The sequence below is a fragment of the Sorex fumeus genome, unplaced genomic scaffold (genome assembly GCF_029834395.1).
Source record: "Sorex fumeus unplaced genomic scaffold, SorFum_2.1 ptg000265l, whole genome shotgun sequence".
Taxonomy (NCBI): Eukaryota; Metazoa; Chordata; class Mammalia; order Eulipotyphla; family Soricidae; genus Sorex; species Sorex fumeus.
In genome coordinates, this window is record NW_026606322.1 from 12,169,050 (window position 1) to 12,190,561 (window position 21,512).

The following is a 21,512-nucleotide window of genomic DNA, read 5'->3' on the forward strand; positions in this document are numbered from 1 at the left end:
CTCCAGCCTGCTCTTATGGCATACCTCTCCACTCTTTGTCTCTGTCTCTGTCTGTCTCTCTCCCTCGCTCTCCCCTTTTGATTTGCAATACAGGTACTGAAAGGTTCTCGTGTATGTCCCTTCACCTTACTCAGTTCTTGTCCAGAGTGATCATTTCTAGTTATCATTAATCGAAAGAACCCGAGCAAGCTGATAAATTAAAGCTCGGTGTACTCAACTCTTAAGTGTGGGTGGCATGTGACGTTTTCAGCTATTTATGTCAATGAAACGCCAGGAAGACACAGCTGGCACCGGGGTTATTTGATGTGAACCAACAAGACCTTAGGAGAAATCCTTAGACATAAGTGAGTTGGATATTTTTATAACTGCTAAAGGGGTTATATCCAGTTTGTCTTCCTGGATATAAAATCATGTGGGAGTAAAGATTGCATTCTCCTGGCCTTATGCAAGCCTTGGGATACTCGTCTTGAGAAAAACACACCCAACTTTGTTTCTATTTAGTCAAAAAAATTTTTTTCTTGCAGGAGATCCCCAGACTGCAGGGCTTTGAGAATTGCTTGCCTGGTGTTTGACTAGGAGCTCACCATCTCGTGTTTGCAGCGGGAATGCTTCAGTTAGCGCTACTCAATCTTTTTTCCAGTGATGGTCCCTTTGACACTTGTTTCTTTCCTGTGGTCCTCTGTCTTACTGCTTGACCCCGTAGAATCTGACATGTTCTTCCCAATTTACACAATTTTTACCTGTTGTCTTTGGAGTTCCCCACCGGTCCACAGTTGAGAAATGCCACTTTAAGCCACCATGCTGTGCTGGGGATTAAACTCAAGTCCTTGCACATGTGTTCTACCACTTGAGCCGCATCCCTGCCCTCGACAAAAATTTTTTAAGCACTGAACTGTATCCGGTGCTGTGCTGGAGAGGAATGAAATAAATTCTTCACTCTGGAACAGGTGAATCAATGGACTCAGGCACATTAAATAAAGCAACACAAGTACATGTGAAGGTGATCTTTATCCCTAAGAGTAATTACAAGTATTGTAGGAAATGAATCATTAAATAACACATGTCGAAGGAAATTTCCTGTTGAAATGAAATTACATAATACATCTGTGGGTACTTTGCCTGAAAAAAAAAGGCTTAGCGACTGACGTTGAAGGTCTAGTTGAGAGAACTCAGGAAAACAAAGAATAGAGGGGAAATAGCACTTTTAGGAGAGCAGTAGATTTAGCATAGGTGCAAATGATGGAGACAAATGCAGTCTGGTTGTTGCATGGAATCTTCATTTGAAGAAGCTTGAAAGACAACAGACCTATCTTGGGAGACTTAGGATTTGGGAAAGAGAGTAGAGCGTAAAAACAATTCAAAAATATGGAAATTGGTTCTTTTTCCCTTTACTTATTTTGGCAGATTATTTTTTGCATTCTTTTGGTCGCCAAGGTTTAATTCCTCCCATTGTAACAAAATATCTGGGCTGCTTTAAATGGTTGATTCCCCAGTTCGCAAGTGGATAAAGCGGCCAAAAAAAGTAGGGAGACCACAGCAAGTCTATAGGTCAGAAGTGTCCCAAAATTCATGGTAAATGTTTAGAAAAGTTGCTGATGCTCTGCAAAAGACAGCGGCAGGGGTGATCAATGAATCAAATCGGTTTATTGATTCAACCCTGTGTTTACTAAGTGCTACTAGTATTGTAGCCAGTTTTTCAACATATATCCGAGACACAAAAATAATGAGACATAATAGCAAAGTTAAACTTGCAAACAACAACCACCAAATGCTGGCAAAGGGATTTGTTAAAAACATGCAGAAGATATTCAGATAGATGCCTAGAGGAAGGGGCTAGGGGGTTAGGAAACAGGTCTGTAAATACGATGGCTTTTCTCTCAAAGATGAACGGAAATTTGCCAGGTGAATGGGACGAGGAGTTTGCCAGGTGGATGGTGTGCAACAGCAGGGGTCAGGAACACTGCTAACAAAGGCAGCATATTTGAGATGAAAAAGGTACCAGGCTCTGAACAGAGAATAAGGCTAGACTGTAGGGCGGGCTTCATACTATAAAGTAGCACTGCTTTGAAGAGCCCAGGGAGAAATTTTCAGGACTTCGAAGAGCCAGTTGTTAAAAATGAGCCATTTAAAGCATTTCAAGTATGATAACAAACCACTGTGATAACTATATGACAAAGGCCATAGTACAAGGCTTACGGAGTTTACTAAAAATGAATCACTTCTCAATTTATTCTAAGTGTTTCAGGATATTTGCATTTATTATTGTCTCTAAATGGTATGAAGAGCAAATGGCAGCTTTTTCCTGGACTTTTCTTCCCAGCGTTATCAGACCATCACAGTGATGGGCTCGAAATCTGCCAGGACAAAGAAATAAATGCCTAAGAAGTTGGCACATGCTACAGATCAAGCCTTAAAATAAATAAATAAATAAATAAATAAAAAGAGGAGCTGGAGCGATAGCACAGTGGGTAGGGTGTTTGCCTTGCCCGTGGCCGACCATTAGAAAATTCAAGGGCGGGAATTATCCCCGTACCCTGGCCTTTGTCATTGTCATTGATGTAGCGATTGCAAAGATTGTACACACACCTGGATGGGGCATTCTCACATTTTTAGCTGTGATGCTTGCTGGGGGTCGTGCTTCAGATTGTGGTGCTCACACATTCGGACACAGTGCTCAGACACGAGGATGGTTATTCTTGCATGTATGTTCACTCAGATTTTTTTTTTTTCTTTTTGGGCCACACTCGGCGATGCTCAGGAGTTGCTCCTGGTTCTGCACTCAGGAATTACTCCTGGCAGTGCTCGGGGGACCATATGGGATGCTGGGAATCGAACCCGGGTGGGCCATGTGCAAGCAAACGCCCTACCCACTGTGCTATCGCTCCAGCCCCTCAGAGTTGCTTGTTTGACTGAGACACAAACATTTCAGTTATGGCACTCACCAGGGGTGACTCACTGGAGACCACATGGTGCTCACACACCTTTTCAGTTGTGTGCTTTCTACAGGGGGCCTCAGCCCTTTCTGTGGTCCTGGCTGCTGTGTAGGCAGAAATCACTCACCTGAACACTCCAGGGCAGGGGAAAAATTTTTGTAGTCCCCGGGATCACAGAGAATAGAGCTGCCAGGACAAAACTTGCACCTGTGGGACATCAAGAGATTTGAACTCTCATGGTCATGCAACTGCAAAGCTGGAGCTTGAAGACACCATGCCTCTTCTCTGGCCTGAGGGCCAGATCTTGATGCCCAGCAGAAGTGGGAGAAACAAGAAACCAAAGCCACATGCTGCCCAGTGGTTTCTGGAAGTTTCTGATCTACCAAGTATAGGGAGTCTGAGAGCTCCCAGGCTAACATGGTCGTCAATGGGTCTTCCAAGAACCACAGTGCCACTGTGGGAAGCCCAGCCCGGCTGACCATCAGTTTCTCATCCCAAGGCGGGGCTGCACAGGGAAGAAAATTAATAAATCGGGATTCATAAGATAGCCCAAAGGCCTGGTGCTAGAGCCCAGATTTGATCCTCGGCATCAAATGGCTGGGTATAGCCCTGTAGCACCAGAGGGCATAGCTGGTCGTGCCAGCACCGCTGGGTTCAAGTAATGCCTCAGAGCAAAATGGGATACTGAACCTGCAGGTCTGCATAAGCAGGCCAAATATCCAAGAGCACAGAGGCACCTTTTTTTTTCTAAAGTTTTTTTTTTTTAATTGAATCACTGTTAGACCCTTATAAAGCTTTAGGATAGGATTTCAGTCATACAGTATTCCAACACCCATCCCTCCACCAGTGTATATTTCCCAGAACCAGAACCAGCGTCCCCAAGTTCCCCCCACTCCCCACCCCTTCCTTGCCTGCCTCTATGGCAAGTGGTGGGTGCTTTTCTTTTCTCCTCTCTCTCTCTTTCTCCTTTCGGCCATTGTTTGCAATATTGATTCATTCATTCATTCATTCATCATCCTGTTATTCATCGATTGCCTCGAGCAGGCCCCAGTAACGTCTCTTGCATCCTAGCCCTGAGATTATAGTCAAGGCTCTTTAGGAGAATGAGACCCATCATTGTTACTGGTATTTGGCATATTTAGTACTCCACGGGAGCTGGATTTTATAGTCTCTGAGTCTTGGCCGTTGATGGGATTACACGGCAATATTGATAATGGAAGGTTATCAAGAATATCCCTTACCTACTTTTAACTCAGATATTGTGCAGCGTGATAAATCCCTGCTATTATTTTCATACTGGTCTCTTTTCTATTTTGCCTGCCCTCAGCTACCCACACGCTTGGGGTTACTTTCAGAGGCACTTCTAAACACAAATAAACAGTGTGACGTTCACTGTGCTCTGAGCAGCCAATAAAAGATCTGTGTGAAATACAGGGGGAAAAATTTGGGGGACAAGGCTGAGCTCTAAGAAGGAAAAATCCTGCCATGTGACCATGATGACACTAGACCTGCAGACACCGCATGGGACTCCCCCTCATAAAAAAGGGATGAATAATGTGAAGATTTTATTGTTAATAAAACTACAAAACTGTCGAAAAGAACAACAGCAGCATGAGTACAAGGGCGAGAACGCAAGGGAAGATCAGCACTCAAGGTAAGTGAGGGAGAGGAAGAAGCAGCAAAGGATAAACTGTCTAAGCTCCTGATTCAGTGTTCCTTGAGTACCTGGATATAAATGGAGAATTTCAAAGTATTAAGTTCTGTCAGGAAAGGTGGGAGCTTCAGAACAGAGGACCCAGACACATCTATGAAAGAGATGAAGGTAAGTATGAAAAGTGTTCGCCAAGAAGCTGACATCTGAGCTTTTTCAGTAGAAGAGTTTATCTCTCAGTAAAACTTAAAAAACTTAAGAGTCCAAATAGGAAAAATTTCTTTAAAATCATACTAGGGCTGGAAAGAATACAGCATGCAGGGCATTTGGCCTTGTACACAGCTGAAGTGGGTTGGATCCTGATCCCTTAAGACCGCCAGAAATATTCCCTATCAGACAGCCACGAGTAAGCCCTCAGCACCACTGGGTGTGGCCCCAAACAAGATAATAAAATAAAAATTAAAAACATATTAGAAGTTGCCTGCGTTTTTCTAGGCCTATCCTTTATTATTTTTTTGCTTTTTGGGTCACACCCGGCAATGCTCAGGGGTTCTTCCTGGCTTTGCACTCAGGAATCACTCCTGGCAGTGCTCAGGGGACCATATGGGATGCTGGGAATAGAACCCGGGTCAGCCCACAAGCAAGGCAAACACCCTACCCACTCTGCTATGGCTCCAGTCCCTAGGGCTATCCTTTAAATGTAACAAAGCATCCCATTTTCCATCAAGTTACGTTTATTTTGTGATTACCATTCTAAACTAAAAGTTACTCTTCATCTTTATTTAAAGGGGATCTCCAAATGTACGTCTAAAGTCGATTCACCTTCCTCTGGAAAATGAGTCTTGTTTTTGTTTCAAGAAGTTCAACATTTTTGATCCTCTGACCTATTTCTTCCCTTTGGCCCAGGAAATGGTTGTGTGGGGAGTTATTTTCTCCTTCCTCTCTCTGTGCTTTATAGAATTCAGTCTTGCCTGAAGCGCTTTTCCCTTCTCCACACAGACCTTTCTCTTGGCTGCTCAGGGAACGGCATCCTGTTTAGATTTGTGTTTGGAAATGCCTCTAAGCTCAACAGATGCAGCAAAAGCAAATTATGATGCGGTCTCACTCGGTTTTCCATTAGCTTTTTGCCTTCTCCTTCCCATTGTACATGCAGGAATTATTGAGAAGGCTCATGTTGCTTTTAAAATGATGCAGGACTTTCCCAGGCTGAGGCTCTCAGTGGCTGCTGGCTGCTCAGTTATTTTCCATGTCACTGAGTACATGGCATGGAGCAGTTCTGGGAGGAACAAGAAAAAGTTTTTGTGAAAAATAATAATAGGTCTAGAGAAATGAGTGATTTACTAGAATAGACTAAATCACACTGACTCAAGTTTATTTGGATTTGTGATGGTTAATCTCTGCAAACCTAGGTTAAATCTTAAAAGTTTTTCCAATCTTTATGTAGTGCATGATGGGCTGTGCCCTAATCCCTTTTTCTAGCTACTTAACATTTGAAAGGACACCATGACCAATGGGCTGGAGTGATAGCACAGCAGGTAGGGCGTTTGCCTTGCGTGCAACTGACTGGGTTCGATTCCTCTGTCCTTCTCGGAGAGACCCACAAGCAAACGAGAGTATCCCGCCCGCAACGCAGAGCCTGGCAAGCTCCCCGTGGTGTATTCCATATGCCAAAAACAGTAACAAGTTTCATGATGGAGACATTACTGGTGCCCGCTGGAGCAAATCAATGAACAACTGGGAGCACAGTGCTACCATAACTAACAATTTGGGATCTTGAAATTAGCAAGATGTCATTTCAGCATTAGAAGCTCTACCCACTCTTGCCTTCAGTTTCCTGTCTAAAGCCACGACGAATTATGTCCATCATATTTTCACATCAAACTCACTGGGCAGTCATTCTTCCACTTCATAGCTATAAATTTTAAGGTTTATTTAGCCCTTATACCTTTCTAGGTTTACAGTGTTACTTCACAGACCAAAAAAAAAAAAAAAAAAACCCTCTCAGGGACATTAATTGCAGCTTGGTCCCCCGAATGGTTTCTCAGGCATTGCCAGGGTAATTCCTGAATGAAGGCCCACGAGTAACCCCTGGATGCTGCCAGGCGTGGCCCCAAATCAAAAAATGAAAACCAAACCAAAAAAAAAAAAAACCCTCCAAAACCTGCATTTCCTATTTTCTTCTCTAATCTACATCAGAAAGTTCTCTGATTTAGCTATCACTTCGCTACTGTACTTTATGTTCATATTAATAATAATAAAAAAAAGGAGTATTTGCAGGTAGGCAGTAAAAGAGATTAATCTTTGCTTTAGATTATAAAAATGCTACATCAAATATAGCTCTCCCATTTAAATGACATCAGCCATAATTTAGAAGTGTTATATCAAATATTATATAACTAAATTTTTGAGCCTTTAAAAAAGAATAAATTTAGGAAACAAACAGACAGCCCAAAAGGCAGAGCCCCAAGGTTTGATACCCAAACAAACAAGGATAAATTTTAAGCTTAATGATAACATGCAGTATAAAAAAATAAAATGTAGCTTTGAGCTTTGCAATGCTTTGAAACACTTGCTAAAAATTTCATATTTATTTCATAAATATTTTTCTGTGTTTTGTGAATTTTATTTTAAGATCAGGATTGCAAGTATCTCCATATCTACTGATAATAAAAAAATGAAAAGAAACTATTAACAATTTTAAACATAACACTTGAGCTGGCACAGTTAACATAAGCATTAAAGCATAAATATCTGTTCTTCAATTAAAAAATAGGAAATGTTTAGGTGTCTGGGGCCAGGGAGGAAAGAAAAAAAAGGAAATGTTCAAATGGAAAAAATCCAAGGCTTGAAAGAGAAAGGTTTTCTATCAGCATCTGGTACTTTCTTCACTACTGTATCACTTGTGCAAATACATCATTAAATAAACAGCCATATGATATTCACAAAGTAGAATAAAAGGGAGGAAAGCCTAAGTATTACGTTTTTCATTTGTTATTCATTTTATCTTCTGCTCATTTAGTTGATATACCAATTGTGACTCTACGTAACTACTGTTGACAGGTTATGGTTGACAGCTTATGAATTAAGTCCTCAATAGTATAAACAATAAGTTGAATGTCTTCTTTTTCCTTCATTCGGTGATCGCTGTATTTTCTGAGAATGACATCTACATCTGTGCTGATCACTTGGTCAGCAACCTGGATGGATGTATGCCAAGGGATGACGTCATCCTTCATGCCGTGCAGCAATCTGACGGGGCACTTCACAGGAATCGGGCAATGGAGTAAGCAGTGGTATTCGGCTTCTTTGATGAGACTGTACTGAATATTATAGACTCCTTCATCACTGTATTTTGATGAAAAAGTCCACATGCCCTTCTCCTCTATTTCCTTTCTAGCCTGTTGACAAAAACAGAAAAATGAAACTATATATGCAATATTAAACTCCAACAGTCTTAAGACAATAGAAAAGCAGTCCCTGACAATGAGGTAAAGAAGTAACAAAATGCAGTAACAATCATCAAGATTTAAATACAAGGTACTGAGAGAGGTATTCTACACACTGTATCTTATAATATCTTGATATTATTATTTTGTTTTTATGGAAAAGAGATATTAATGCTCAGAGAAGCTGAAATATGTATTTACAGCTGAAAGGCAATTAACTGTTGTGACTAAGATTCAAATTTACTAAACTTATCAAATGATTATTTAACATCTTAAATCAAGTACTGGTTCATAACTGGAAGGGTAAAATGAGGGAGCAAAAATAGAATAATTGCTTCAAAACATTTAAGCATCAGTCATACATAAAAATTAAAGCTTAGGAATACAGGTTGTTTAGATTTTAGTTTTAAACAACTATCATACTGATACAGTACATAAAAGAAATACAAAGAATACGAAGAATGCAAGGGTAAGAGAAAAAGACTCAAAGATCTGAAAATAAAAAATAACAGTATTTACTCTACGACAATAATGTGGAATTTTAGGTTGAATTTAAACAAAAACTAAATGTTCTGACATGCAGAGTCCTATGGAATGGAAAAAAAAATGTTTGGGTTGGCAAAGTCTTTCAATTATTTCCCTGAAAACTAAGCAATGATATTACATATATATGTATAATATATGTATAAACTATATATATAGTTTGCTGTGTTATACATAAGTTTGCTGGTGCTCAGGGGGCCATATGGGATGCTGGGAATCAATCCAGGTCAGCAGCGTGCAAGGCAAACGTGTCCTACCTGCTGTGCTATTGTTCCAGCCCCACAATGATATAATATTTTACTGATGTCCTGAGAAATAAACTTTAAATTCCTTGGGATTTACTGACACTATATTTTGGTTTTTGGTGGGGGGCGGGAGGGGGGGAAGAGCATGACAATAAGGAGCCTCCTACATAGTAGTCAGGAAGTCTGGGGACCCAACTGTAAACCTTGGCCAACCAGGTCAGGGACTCAGTGCAGGAATATGATGCTTCTTGGGCCCTATGGTGCTGGGGATGGCTACCGTTATCCTAGAGCCTCTGGGGGGCTCCAGGGAGCAAGTGGTGCTGGGAATCACACCAGGTTGGACACATGCCAAGAACTGCATATGCCGTAACTGTCTTGCCTCGCCTCACGTTCTGTTTTTATTTATTTATTCATTTTGCTTTTTGGGTCATACCTGGCAATGCATAGGGGTTACTCCTGGCTCATGAACTCAGGAATCACTCCTGGAGGTGCTCAGGAGACAATATGGGATGCTATGAATCAAACGAGGGTCGCTGCGTGCAAGGCAAACGCCCTACCCGCTGTGCTATTGCTCCAGCCCCCTCACTTTCCATTTTTAGATTGCAATTTATATTAAACAATTTTTCTAATAAAGTCACTTTAGAAGCCTAGTTTCTTTCAAGTGCTTTTAATAATTTTGAGTATATATACGTATATACTATGTAAAATACTTATCTAGTGCACCTTGTTTCTAATGCTACGTGACTTACTTAATACAGGTATTTTTCGGTTAAAAACATCTGATGAAAGTTTTAAAGGCTGCAGAATTTAAAGATTATAATCAATCTAAGGTAAACATCCATTCTCATACTACTAGATACCTGGTTGAACCTTTAGAGGATAAAGATTTATCTGTATGTAATTATTTGGAGAAGTTTTGGAAAAGTTCTCAGAATTTTTGAGTAGTTCATGAGTTAACAGTCTTAAGGTTTTTACAACCATATAACATGAAGGGCATTTCTGAATAGAAATTATCCAAAAAATATATATGCAACATGTAACATATCCGAACATTTCTGTAATCAGAATCTCATCACTTTTATTACATATAGAAAAAGAAAATAATTTAAATAGTAAAATGTGTACGATATTATCTCCAAAATTATTTTAAATTTAAAAATCTAAGAAACTCTTGATACTAATAAAATATTTTGCACTAAAACAATGTACATTTAAAATGGCATTGTTCTTAAACATCTCAGGATTATACTTGAGTTTTAATTTCAGTAATCAGAATTTAGTTTTCATTGGCTATAAGATGAAGCAGGAACTATGCTACAGTGACGTAGCTGTTTTCCAGCTAGTTGCTATCTGCCACTGAATGGAATGAACAGCGTCAGTTCAAAGAATTTAACTTTACAAAATAATCTACATTCCAAACACTCAAAAATGAAAAGTCAGAAACAGGATAAACAGCACTAACCAAAGAAAACACGCAATAGGTATCAGGTGTCGCACAAGAAATCCTATCATTACAGGATGGATGAGAAGCCTGGGTTCTGGCTAGTCACCATGTCTGATGCCCTCTAGTGTCCAAAGAGGAAATTATTACCAAAAGGTAGCTGAGACTAGGACTTCTTCCCACTAGTGACCTCTTTCTCCTGAGAAATTTTTATGCAATCCCACATACTTAAAATATACGAATCAAAAAGTTACTGGTAATAAACCATAAATTTTCCAGCAAAATCTTTATGACCGCCCCCTCATTCAGTTACATGAGCCCATGTGGAGTTATAACCCAACTCCAATGTTCAAGGTAGGGTTTAGACAAGGAGAGATTCTGGGCCTAATTAATTCTGGGGTTAAATAAGATAGTAAAAATCTCTGCTTCTGGGGCCAGGGGTTCAAGGTGGCACATGCCTCAGATGCAGGTGACCCTGGTTCAGAACCTGGCACATGGTACCTTGAGTATTTCCAGACACTTCCCTGGAGACAGTGCAGGTTCCTCGAGTATTGTTGGAGTGGCCAGGTCAGCCCAGCACTACTTGGCTCTAAACAGCTCTGTACCCTCTGGCCTAAGCATGGAACCACAGCTCCCATGGCTGGAGTGGGCCTTCCTCTACCCCCGCCAAAAACCTAACAACAACCCCATTCCTGCAAGCTTTGTTAGGTCTAGATAAGTGCCAGGAGACAGGGACTGTGGAGTCCCTGCTCATTCCTTCTGCCTGATGTTAGTTTACCAAGGCTTCTGTGACTAGTCTCTCTTTGCTGGTACAGGATTAGCCAAGGTGTCCTGGTTTGCAGGTTTCAGTTTTAGGGATTCTACTATAGTCTTACTGAGTGATATGGACAAACTCAAACAGAATTATGCACAGACATGTTCTTTTTAGTAACAATTTTTCTTTAGCCAACCCCTTCGTAATTTGACAAACTCTTGAAATTATTTCCTCCAAGGAGAAACTTTATACCCTGTTTCTTAAACTGTGGGTTGTGACCCCATAAGAGGCATGAAACATTTGATGACAACTAAAATGTTTCTGAATGCGCAATGACCAGAAATTAATTCCGATTCACCATGTAACGAATCTGAGGGGTTTCAGACAGCACTGGCCCATGCTGCACTTCTTGGATGAAAAAAGGTCACAAGTGGAAAAAGTTTGAGAAGCTCTGCTCTACACAGACTAAAGGAATGAAGGGCTCAAAGGCTTATATGCAAAAAAGGTGTAATGGCAGAAAAATTAAGCTGCACAAGGACATGGAACAGCAACGTATAAAAAGCAAGAAAGGGGAAAAATAGAAATAGGAATTGGAAACAAGAGACACCATCTCTGTAACTGTAACTTTAAATTGACAGAAACGTAGATGAGGAAACTGACCATTCAATGAAGTGATGATAAAATTAGAATAGATGACACATGGCACTGGATTCAATGCAGAACCAAAGGCAAATATCAAGGACAGCTTGAATGCTTTTGTTTCTTGTTCTCCTCCTGCTCTTACACACTTTATAAGAAGAGTTCACCAAGGGGTGGAAGACACTGTCAAACTTCTGGGATCCCAGTTTTTGAGACACTGGTCTTCGAAGAAACTCAAGAAAATGCACTTCTAACCAGCTTTCAGTTGATGCTGCTGCTAGCCTGGGAACCATCAAACAGTGTTTCTTTAATTTTCTACGCCTAAGACCTGGCAGGATCTTAGACCTGTAAGTGAAATCTAGTCTCCTAGGAGAGAGACACCCAAGTAGAACTCAAAAGACTGCTAAACAAAAATTAATGTAAACATAGATGCCCTATTTGTTGATGATGGATGATGGAATTGCCCAAACACGTCTAATAATGGAGGATAATAAATTATTATCCCAGTTATCTAAGCAGCCTTATTTCTAACCATAATTTGCTAAAGAACATATTAGTAACAAAAAGCACTATTAGAAAGGTGACAATCAGGAGTAAAATAATGTCAACGTGTGTATGCTATGAACAAGTCGCGTTTTCTACATGCTAGTTCTGCACGCTTGAAGATCTCTCTGGAGAGGGTCTGAGACTACTGTCAACGATTGGAAAAAAAAAATGGTTCAGGCCAGAGGAACAGAACATCAAGTAGGGTACTTGCCTCTCACTTGGTCAACTTGGGTTTGATCCCCAGCACCGCATATGGTCCCTTGCCATGAAGTGATCCCTCAGTATAGAGCCAGGAGTAAGCCGAGTGTGCCCTGCCCCCCTCAAAAGTTTCATAATTGATTAACGCATTCTAAAATGATTATAAGCACTGGCACCATTTCTTATATGCCACAAAGAATGAAGTACAAAATAAAATTAAGAGGAATGATCCAAATAAGCTATCGTGATGAAAATGTAAATGTTGCTTAAAAAAAATTGTGATTTCATTAAGGTGGCACAAATACTTGGCAGAATGATATGAAGGGACTGTAAAGAAAACAAATCTTAAATAAGAGTCCAAATAATTGAAGAAGGTACAGAGATTGTATATAACACATAAGATGGGCCAACAAAACTCAGAAGACAGAACACACATGAACAAGTATTCAAAGAGAAAGGGTCAGAAGAAGGACCAGAGATAGTCATATTATAGCTTACCTCAAGAGGAAGTTGTTTAAACTGCGTCACGAGGCCATCTGCAGCTGTAGCTATACCAATAAGAGCAACCACCTTTTCCGGCCGTGCGACGGCGGCATGCAGCATAAGCCAGCCACCAAGGCTAGATCCAACTAATATCTAAAAATAAAAATATGTATAGCGTAAAGAGAACTTTCCTATGCTTGTAAGGAAAGTGAACAATACCACAGAACACACACACACACACACACATATAAAGACCTCCAGAACCCAGCCACAGCCATGCTCAAGACCACTCTCCACGTGCTTGGTCAGGCCTCATGCATGAAGGAACTGGCCACCAACTGCCCCCGGTGCCATGTAATCTCATCAATAGCTAAGATCCAGAGATTGTAAAACCATGCTCCTGGAAGCTCCTCTTATAATCTAGTTTTCGCTCTCAGAAAGCCTGGGAGGCTACCAAGAGTATCCTGCCCGCACGGCAGAGGATGGCAAGTTCTCCATGGCGTATTCGATATGCCAAAACCCAGTAACAATGATGGGTTTCATTCCCCTGAGCCTCCAATGTGGCACTTGTTAAAATCTCAGGACTAGGATGAATGGAGACGTTATTGGTGCCTGCTCGAGGAAATAGGTGAACAACGGGATGACAGTGATACAGTAATATATATATATGTATATATTATATATGCACAAAATAAAATTAAAATTAGAAGCACTTTTTGTTAAAGCATTAGTTCTATATCATTGAATAAGCGCTAAAGATAAAATCTGTAAAACATAAAGTGGTATTGAAATTTTGAAAATGAAAATGAGAAAAATTTTAAATCGAGTATCAAAATGTTAAACACTGACAATATTCAATAAATTTTCATGTCTGAAAAAGCAGCTTACAGTCAATAATGATCATATTTAATAAAAAGAGTCACCTGTGGTCCTACAGCTAATTCATCAATTACAGAAAGAACATCTTTTCTCCATTTTCCCACTGTGCATTCTTTTACGTTGCCATCTGATTTTCCAACTCCAGTGTAATCAAACCTGGAAGAAAAAGGGGGTGGGTGGAATTTATGTATTTCTCTTTCATCTTTTCTTTCTCCCAGTGTGGAGGACTAAACACAGGACCTCATACAATGCATGCACTCTACAGCTGAGACACATTCCTAGTCCAAACTTTTTTGATTTTTAAGGAAAATAATGCAGTCATTATTACAATGCTTAAATTAAATAAAATGCTGGTCAATATATACTGCAGCTTTTTTTTTTGACCGCACTTGGCAGTGCCCAGGGCTTACTACTGGTTCTGTACTTGGGAATTACTCCTGGTGGGGTTCGGAGAACCATATGGCATGCTGGGGACTGAACTCAGTTGACCACATGTGAGGAAAAAGCACGACCAGCAGTACTATTCTTCTGCGCACCCTGCACTCGCTTTCTCTGACTATTCCACTACTACCAGCCTAGTCTGTGTTTCTCAACCTTTTCCCACTGCTTTCTAGGTCACTTCTGTTTTCTTCACTTTTCATCTCCCTTATGCAATTTTCACCTGTAGCCCTTTGAATATTCTGGGTGCCCCGAGGGGTTCAAAAGGCCCTCAGCTGAAAAATACTGTCAGTTCACTATTCTCTCTTCCCATGTTTAATTCAATAGTCTTCAAATAAGTCTCCCTGTCTCAATTTTCACCCACTTATTAGTAAAAAACAAAACAAACAAAAAAAACCAATGTTTTTTATAGTTTTTTCAGTCACACCCAGTCAAGCTCAGGAGTTAATCATGGCTCTGCACTCAGGAGTTACTCCTGGTGGTGCTTGGGGGCTCATATGGGATGCTGGGGATTGAACCTTGGTTGGGTGCGTGCAGGACACTTTACCCACTGTACTGTCTCCCCAGCCCCAATAGTCAATAATACTTTAAAAACAAAATGATGTCTTCTAGAGACATCTGAAGGCTTTTAATTTGAAATGCTTATTCTACTCTGGATCCCATGTCTTCCTGGGTTCATTTCTTCTTTTTTGTTTTTGATGAAGCCTGGTAGTTTTTATTGAACAAAACTTGCTTAGAAAGATGTGAGAAGAGAAAAAAGAGGAAATGTGTTCAAGAGAGAACATGTTCTCTAGAGAATATTTCTCAAGAGAGGAAGTAAGCAAACAGTCAAGCCAGTGAGAAATGTGTTGAAGGGAGACCCTTTTAACTGGGTCCTCCCTTCCCTTTTGAAGTTAATGGAAAACATTACCACTATCTGTCTTGGGAGTTTTACATTAGCTTCATTCACTACTACAGGAAGGAAATACTCTCGCTCCAGACAGCCAATTAGTTCTTTCACTTCATTCAGGCCACTGACTCAAATGCAAATCCCCTGAGCCTTCCCTACCTGCTCAGCAAAAGCTGTGAGTTTTTCCTCCTCCACTTCTTTACTCCCTAATGTTTTCTTCATAGCAAATACCATTAGTGGGTATTATATGTATGATATTTTCATGTGTGGCGTGTCTCCCGTACTAGAACAGAAGCTCCAGGTGAGACAATCAATGTCCACCTTTGCTTTTTCAGTGCTTAGATAACTACTACGAACATGGCAAGAACTTGGTATTTATTGGGTGCAGAAGAGAACTGAGTTCAATGCATTATGTAATTTGTTTATTTTTTTCCTTTCAGTTGCCTAGTTTTCCACACGAAGTCTCTCTGGTCTGTGAATTTTAGCTCTCTTTAAAGATCCGTATTCAATAAATTATCAAGTGTCAAACCACTATGATTATCCTAAATCCTTTTCGTTCTAAACTACTGCCAATTCCTACCTCAATCCTTTTATTACTGACCGTCTGCAGGCCGTTCCACTGTCTAGAATGCTTTCCTTCACCAACAAATCACAAATCCTTGGCTGGGGTCAGAGAGATACTACAGCAGGTAGGGCGTGGTTTGCCTTGCAAGCAGCCAACCTGGGTTCAATCCTCAGGATCCCATATGACCTCCTGAGCCCCACCAGGAGTGATCCCTGAAATCAGAGCCAGGAATGAGTCCTAAGCACTGCTGAGTGTGTGTGTGTGTGTATGTGTGTGTGTGTGGGGGGGGAAGGGGACAAAATTATGCATTCCTCAAGTTGTATCTTTTCAGCAACTCTGACTTGTATGTCTTGGTTTAGTGTTCTTCCAAAATAATATCACTTAGTATACAAATCATTACAATTCCATCCTTATTTGATGTGCTTTTCAAAAACAAAATGTTTTTCATATGCATGCCAAGTGTAGAAAATCAACATAGTAGGGAGGTGGTTCTCAAAACCTCCATTTTGAAGGTTGAAGAAATAGGTGATTTCTTGATTCAAATTCTTGTCGAGATAAAGAGAAAATAATAGTGATGTTTCTGATATGATGACATTTTGCTCAGGACAGTCCTAAGGAGGACTGGATAGCTCTTTATTCTTACTCAAATACTACTTTTCATTATTTCTTTTAGAAGTCTTTTCTATCCAGTTCAAATTATCAATTTTCCATCTCTTACTTTAGAGACACACACATTAGGTCCACTGTTCTTCTGATACAAACACAGTATGTTGAGTATTTTTTCCTAATTCCTCCTATGTATTTTATCTTGCAATTTCCCACCCTGTGTTAAAAGATCTTTGGGGGCAATGTCTATTAACTCTTTTCTACATCAAAGCACCTCGTATAGTTATGACTAGGAAATCTAGTTGCAAAAATACTCCAGTATTCAGAAGTTAAGTCAACACATTTTAAGAATTCTGAACACACAAATAATTCAATTAATTTGATAATATCAAGGATAAGACTAAATCCATACAACTGACAACATATCTAACACCTTTATGAGAAATCTATTTATAGTTCTATAAAAATGTTTTTCAAACGTCCTGATGCCTACAAGAAGGTTTAGTTAGAGCTCAGGCACATAACACATAGTTTTAGAGCTGCCATTAACTCAATTATCCCTAACAGAAATTTTAAATTCTAGATTTGGAACTGTTGAGGGCATTAAAAAAAGAAAAGATCTCAGATGTATAAGTATGTTAGTAACGTTATCTTTATTTTTAGGTAAAGCCTAATAGTTTTATACAGTTGTATTTTTTGAAAACGAAATCATTCTAATTTTACAAGAATAGATGTTTAATTTGTAGTGCTAGGAAAGAACTCAGGCGTAAGTTTTAGTCCACATCTTTTATTGTTGTTACTTAAAGAAAAAATAAGATATGTGCGTGTGGGGGGGGGGGTGGGCGGTGGTGGGGGGGATGACCTGGGGCTGGGGCTTGATAGCTCCTACAGCAGTTGGGCACTGGCCTTGCATGCTGCCAACCTGGCTTCAATCCCCGTGCCCCATAATGTCCCCCAAGCAACACCAGAAGTGATCCTTAGCAAGGAAGAAGTCCTGAATACTGAAGGATAGATAGCCCTCCTCCCCTCCCCACCCCCTAAAAGAAAAAATTAGTAAAAGGAAAAAGGTTCAGTGTTTTGTTACTGAACTATCTTGTTTCAGATATTGTTAGAATTCTAGAAGCCATATTTTTTGAATTCTAGACCAGGGCTCATTCTATTAAACCATACTACCTCTAAAAAAACCACACCAAACCAAACCAAACCAAACCAAACCAAACCATACTACCTCTTCCTGCAGATGGGTTACTAAATAACTGTAAAGCACAAGCAAACCTAACAATATAAATGTAAACACAGTATTTGACTAGAAAGGTTAGCACTCTAGGAAATATTAGAAATTGTGAAATTATGTTTTAAACAACGTATTTCCTTATTCACGCTTACATTTGTTCAGATTATAGGAGAAAAATAAAAAAAACTCAATGTAAACAAAAATTGTATAATACTGCACTGTTTGTCCCGTTGTTCATCTATTTGCTCAAGTGGGCACCAGCAACGTCTCCATTGTGAGACTTGTTACTGTTTTTGGCATATCGAATACATCATGGGTCGCTAGCCAGGCTTTGCCGTGCAGGCGGGATACTCTTGGTAGCCTGCCGGGTTCTGCGAGAGGGATGGAGGAATCAAACCCGGGTCGGTAACTTAAAAATTTTCAAGTATTCATATTATTTTTAAATACGTTTTTTAAAAGGTAATAATCATAGTTAGATGTTGAAATCCCCAATGGAAATCACATTACCATTTTATGAGATTATAAGAAAGCCAATTAGTATATGGTGTTTGTTGTCATGCATGATTACTCCGTCTAAAGTCTAGTTACTGTTAGTTTCTTTTCCTGCCAGCACTGGCAGTATGGCATTGAGACCCTTAAAGCCTGCACTTCTAAGATGTAAATTACACGATGAACGTTTATAAGCCACTTAAATAAATCTATTAAAATGCTGGCATTTGCTTCATTTGGTTAGACCAGAAGTTATTTTCCACTGCTAAGCTAAAAACAGTAGCAACATTTTTTTTCCTGAAATACGTACTCCTACCTTATATAGGCGTGACCTAGACATCTGCAAAAGTCCTCAATGGCCAATGCTTTTATGCCATTCATATTAGAAAGAAAGCCAGGGATGAAGATAATTCCTGGACTTTTGCCTTTTAGCTTCTTATAAGCCAGGTTTGGAAGGCCAGGTCGACTAAGGTAAGAGTATGATGTCTTTTGTCTGAAAGCTAAACAAAGTACACAAAACATAAACTATAGTTTGCAAATTCTTTTAAAAAGATGTCTATTTTTCATGTAACTTTCTTAATCTTATCAAACGGATGTCAAAGTGCAATATTTATCTTATAGGAAAAACAAAACCAGACTTGAAATACATAGTCACAAGTCTGTACATCTTTTATAATCATGTTGAAATTCATTAACTTCTTTGAGCAAGGTCCAACTTCAAATCTTTCAAAATGCAAAATGAAGTAGAAAGTCAAAACAATAAAAAACAAAGACATGTCAAAAATGTCCTATTATCGTTTGTTCTACATAGCAACCAATTAACACTCAGATGTCTTTTTTTGTGAGTTTTGTCTCATCTTACTTTTAAAATTCGGTGGTGGGGGCTGGAGCAATAGCACAACGGGTAGGGCGTTTGCCTTACACGCGGCCAACCCGAGTTCAATTCCCAGCATCCCATATGGTCCCCTGAGCACTGCCAGGGGTAATTCCTGAGCGCAGAGCCAGGAGTAAGCCCTGTGCATCGCCGGGTGTGACCCCAAAAAGAAAAAAAAAACTGGGTGGTGGAGGGGCAGTTTGGGCCACACCCTGCATAGCTGAGGGCTTACTCCTGGCTCTGAGTTCACTCAGTGGGGTTTGGAGATGACACTGGATGCCAGGGATGGAATGTGCGTTAGCCACAAGTAATGCAAGTGCCTTAGCTGCTCTGATATCTCCTGGCCTGTTTTTTGTCTATTTTTAAAAATATATGATAAGTTTCAAGTTCCCTACTTTGTGATAAAGAGAACTAAGTTTGATTGCCTTTGGGAAAGTGCTGTAAACTAGAGAGCTGCGATACTGATTCCCCATCTCTGCAAATCCACAAAATCAATCAAGATTCTGTATCAGCTGGTCTAGGCTTAACTAGAAGTCTCTTTACAAGTAAACTTGAATAATACCGATGGTATGATTTCCGGAAAAGGTTTCTCATAGGACTCTGAAGTAACTGTGCTTTCTTAGCTGGTCTGACTGTGAATAGTGGGAACATAGCTTAGTATATATTAAGCACAAAGCTTTCTATAACTCTATCTCCTCCCTAAAAGACATTAGATGTCTCTCCTTACAATATTTTTTTCTTTTTTCCTCATAGTCCCCTCCTTTTTTTTTTAACCCTCTCTCCTGGACTAACACACAAAAAATTTGTTTTGATGGTGGTGGTGGGAACAAACCCAATGCCTCACACATGTATGTAAGAGATGCAACCAACCATTATGCTCTAGCCCCAAAAAACCTCCTCTATTAAACAAAATCTTCTTCTTCAGTTTCTCGGACTTTTCCATGTGAGCTTATGTTTCCTTAACTTTTGGATTCGGAAAGTTAATGTTAAGACAACCTGATGACACAGAGAGTTGTTTCAATGTGTAGAGTAATACGACAAATTAAAAACTAGGTGAAAAGTGGCAGGAGAGTTCAGTGGTCAGCTGTGTTGGCCGGAGAATTACATCAGTAAAACTGTTCAAGTCTCATTTTCTTAAAGCAGCACCCAAAAAGTCCTTCCTAAGCTCTTCTTGGGAAGATAGGTTTTCTCTTGGGAAGACACTATTTCCCAATACAGAGATCTCCTCCAGGCATTTGTCAACTTAGAGACTTATGTAAGTGGCCCACTTTCTTGACATTGTGGCCATGAAACGGGGAGGTTCAAGTACCAATGAACACTTGCTATATCGATGAGTATTACATCCCAGTTCATAATCTCACATGCTCCTCCTTGGTCAGCGGTACTCACAGGTAACAATCCTTCTAGGTGTGAACAACGAACCATAAATGACAGCAGTTAAGTTTTAAAAAAAAAAAGGTAAACTCAAAACGAGCGGTATCTGCTATTGCATTAATTCCCGTGCCCAGCACTGTGCATCTGACGGTTGCAAGGAGTGTGAGACACAACAACGCCAGATATGAAAAGGTCCTCACTCCAGGGAAAAATGATGGGGTGGAGGACAGGGACCAATCAAACGGAAGATAAGTATTCCGATTTGGGGGGCGGGGGGTCCAGATTCTAGTTTCTCATCATAGCTTTTCACCGTTTCACGGAACCTGGGAAAGAGTTGGGCGTGAAGAGAGTCATTTACACCTCTAACCAAGAAAATACCCGCGAAGCCAAGCGAGAACAGGTCTAAGCACCGGACCAGAGTCAGTCTGGGCCAACTTCTGACCGCAGAGGGAAAAAGCAAGTCAGGGAGACACTCAGGAAATGCAGTGACATTCAGGAAATGCACATCTTGCATATTTTGCAAGCGTCGGCGCTTCATGCAGGAGAGGGGGCTTCTGCATGTGGGGGGGAAAGCCATTGTGCAAGCGCCGGGAATGTCTAGAATAAGCCTGGGGCCGTGACAAACCTCTCCGGGGTCCGCCCCAGCGCGGTGGGCATCCCCCTGGGACAAGGGTACTGCAAACGGCACAGAAGTTTTGAATGGGGCGCCCCCAAAGGCATGGATTCGAGAAGTTCGAAAGAACGCGCTCTGCCTCACCTTTCGGAAACTGACCAGGCAGCTCCCGTGGAGCTCCGTGCGGCTCCCGCGCAAACAAGGTGCTGAAAACACGGTGGAAGTCGCAGGATACGGCGGGCCTGCCCCACCTGCGGCACGGTAGCCAAGTTGCCACGGCCGCCATGGCCGCAGCCGCCATCTTCCCAGCCATCCCTGCGCTGACCTGCCCGTAAGCACAAAAACTGCGCATGCGCCCGGGCTGGAAGGCGGGACTTCCGGAAGGGAATCCGGAAGTTGTTTGAAGGCGGAGCGAGCGGCGGCGGACATGCGCAGAGCGCCCCAGCTCGTGCCAGCTGTTCGCCGCTGCCCTAAGGGTTTGTGCAAGTGATAAGATTGGAATGTTTTGAATGACTTCTAGTAGTTGATAGATTTTTTTTCAGCCCTGCTGGAAGCACAAGCGAGGAACGTTATCGAACATTCCCAGATAGGAAACCACTTATTTGTCCCGGGAATTCTAGGGAATGAAAGCATAAAATGCTACGCCGGCTGCATTACAAATCGCTCCGCTCC

At 40.7% G+C, this 21,512-nt stretch overlaps 1 protein-coding gene across 1 annotated transcript; it reads right to left on the reverse strand.

Moving 5' to 3' along the window:
* Window positions 1-7,114: 7,114 nt before the first annotated feature.
* Window positions 7,115-21,151, reverse strand: ABHD10 (abhydrolase domain containing 10, depalmitoylase). Its single transcript, XM_056109365.1, has 5 exons — window positions 20,985-21,151; window positions 18,296-18,479; window positions 13,803-13,914; window positions 12,895-13,032; window positions 7,115-7,982 (listed from the first exon to the last, which is right to left on the reverse strand). Exons 1-5 carry the CDS (start codon window positions 21,139-21,141, stop codon window positions 7,632-7,634), a joined length of 942 nt encoding a protein of 313 aa, XP_055965340.1. The 5' UTR covers window positions 21,142-21,151; the 3' UTR covers window positions 7,115-7,631.
* Window positions 21,152-21,512: the final 361 nt, after the last annotated feature.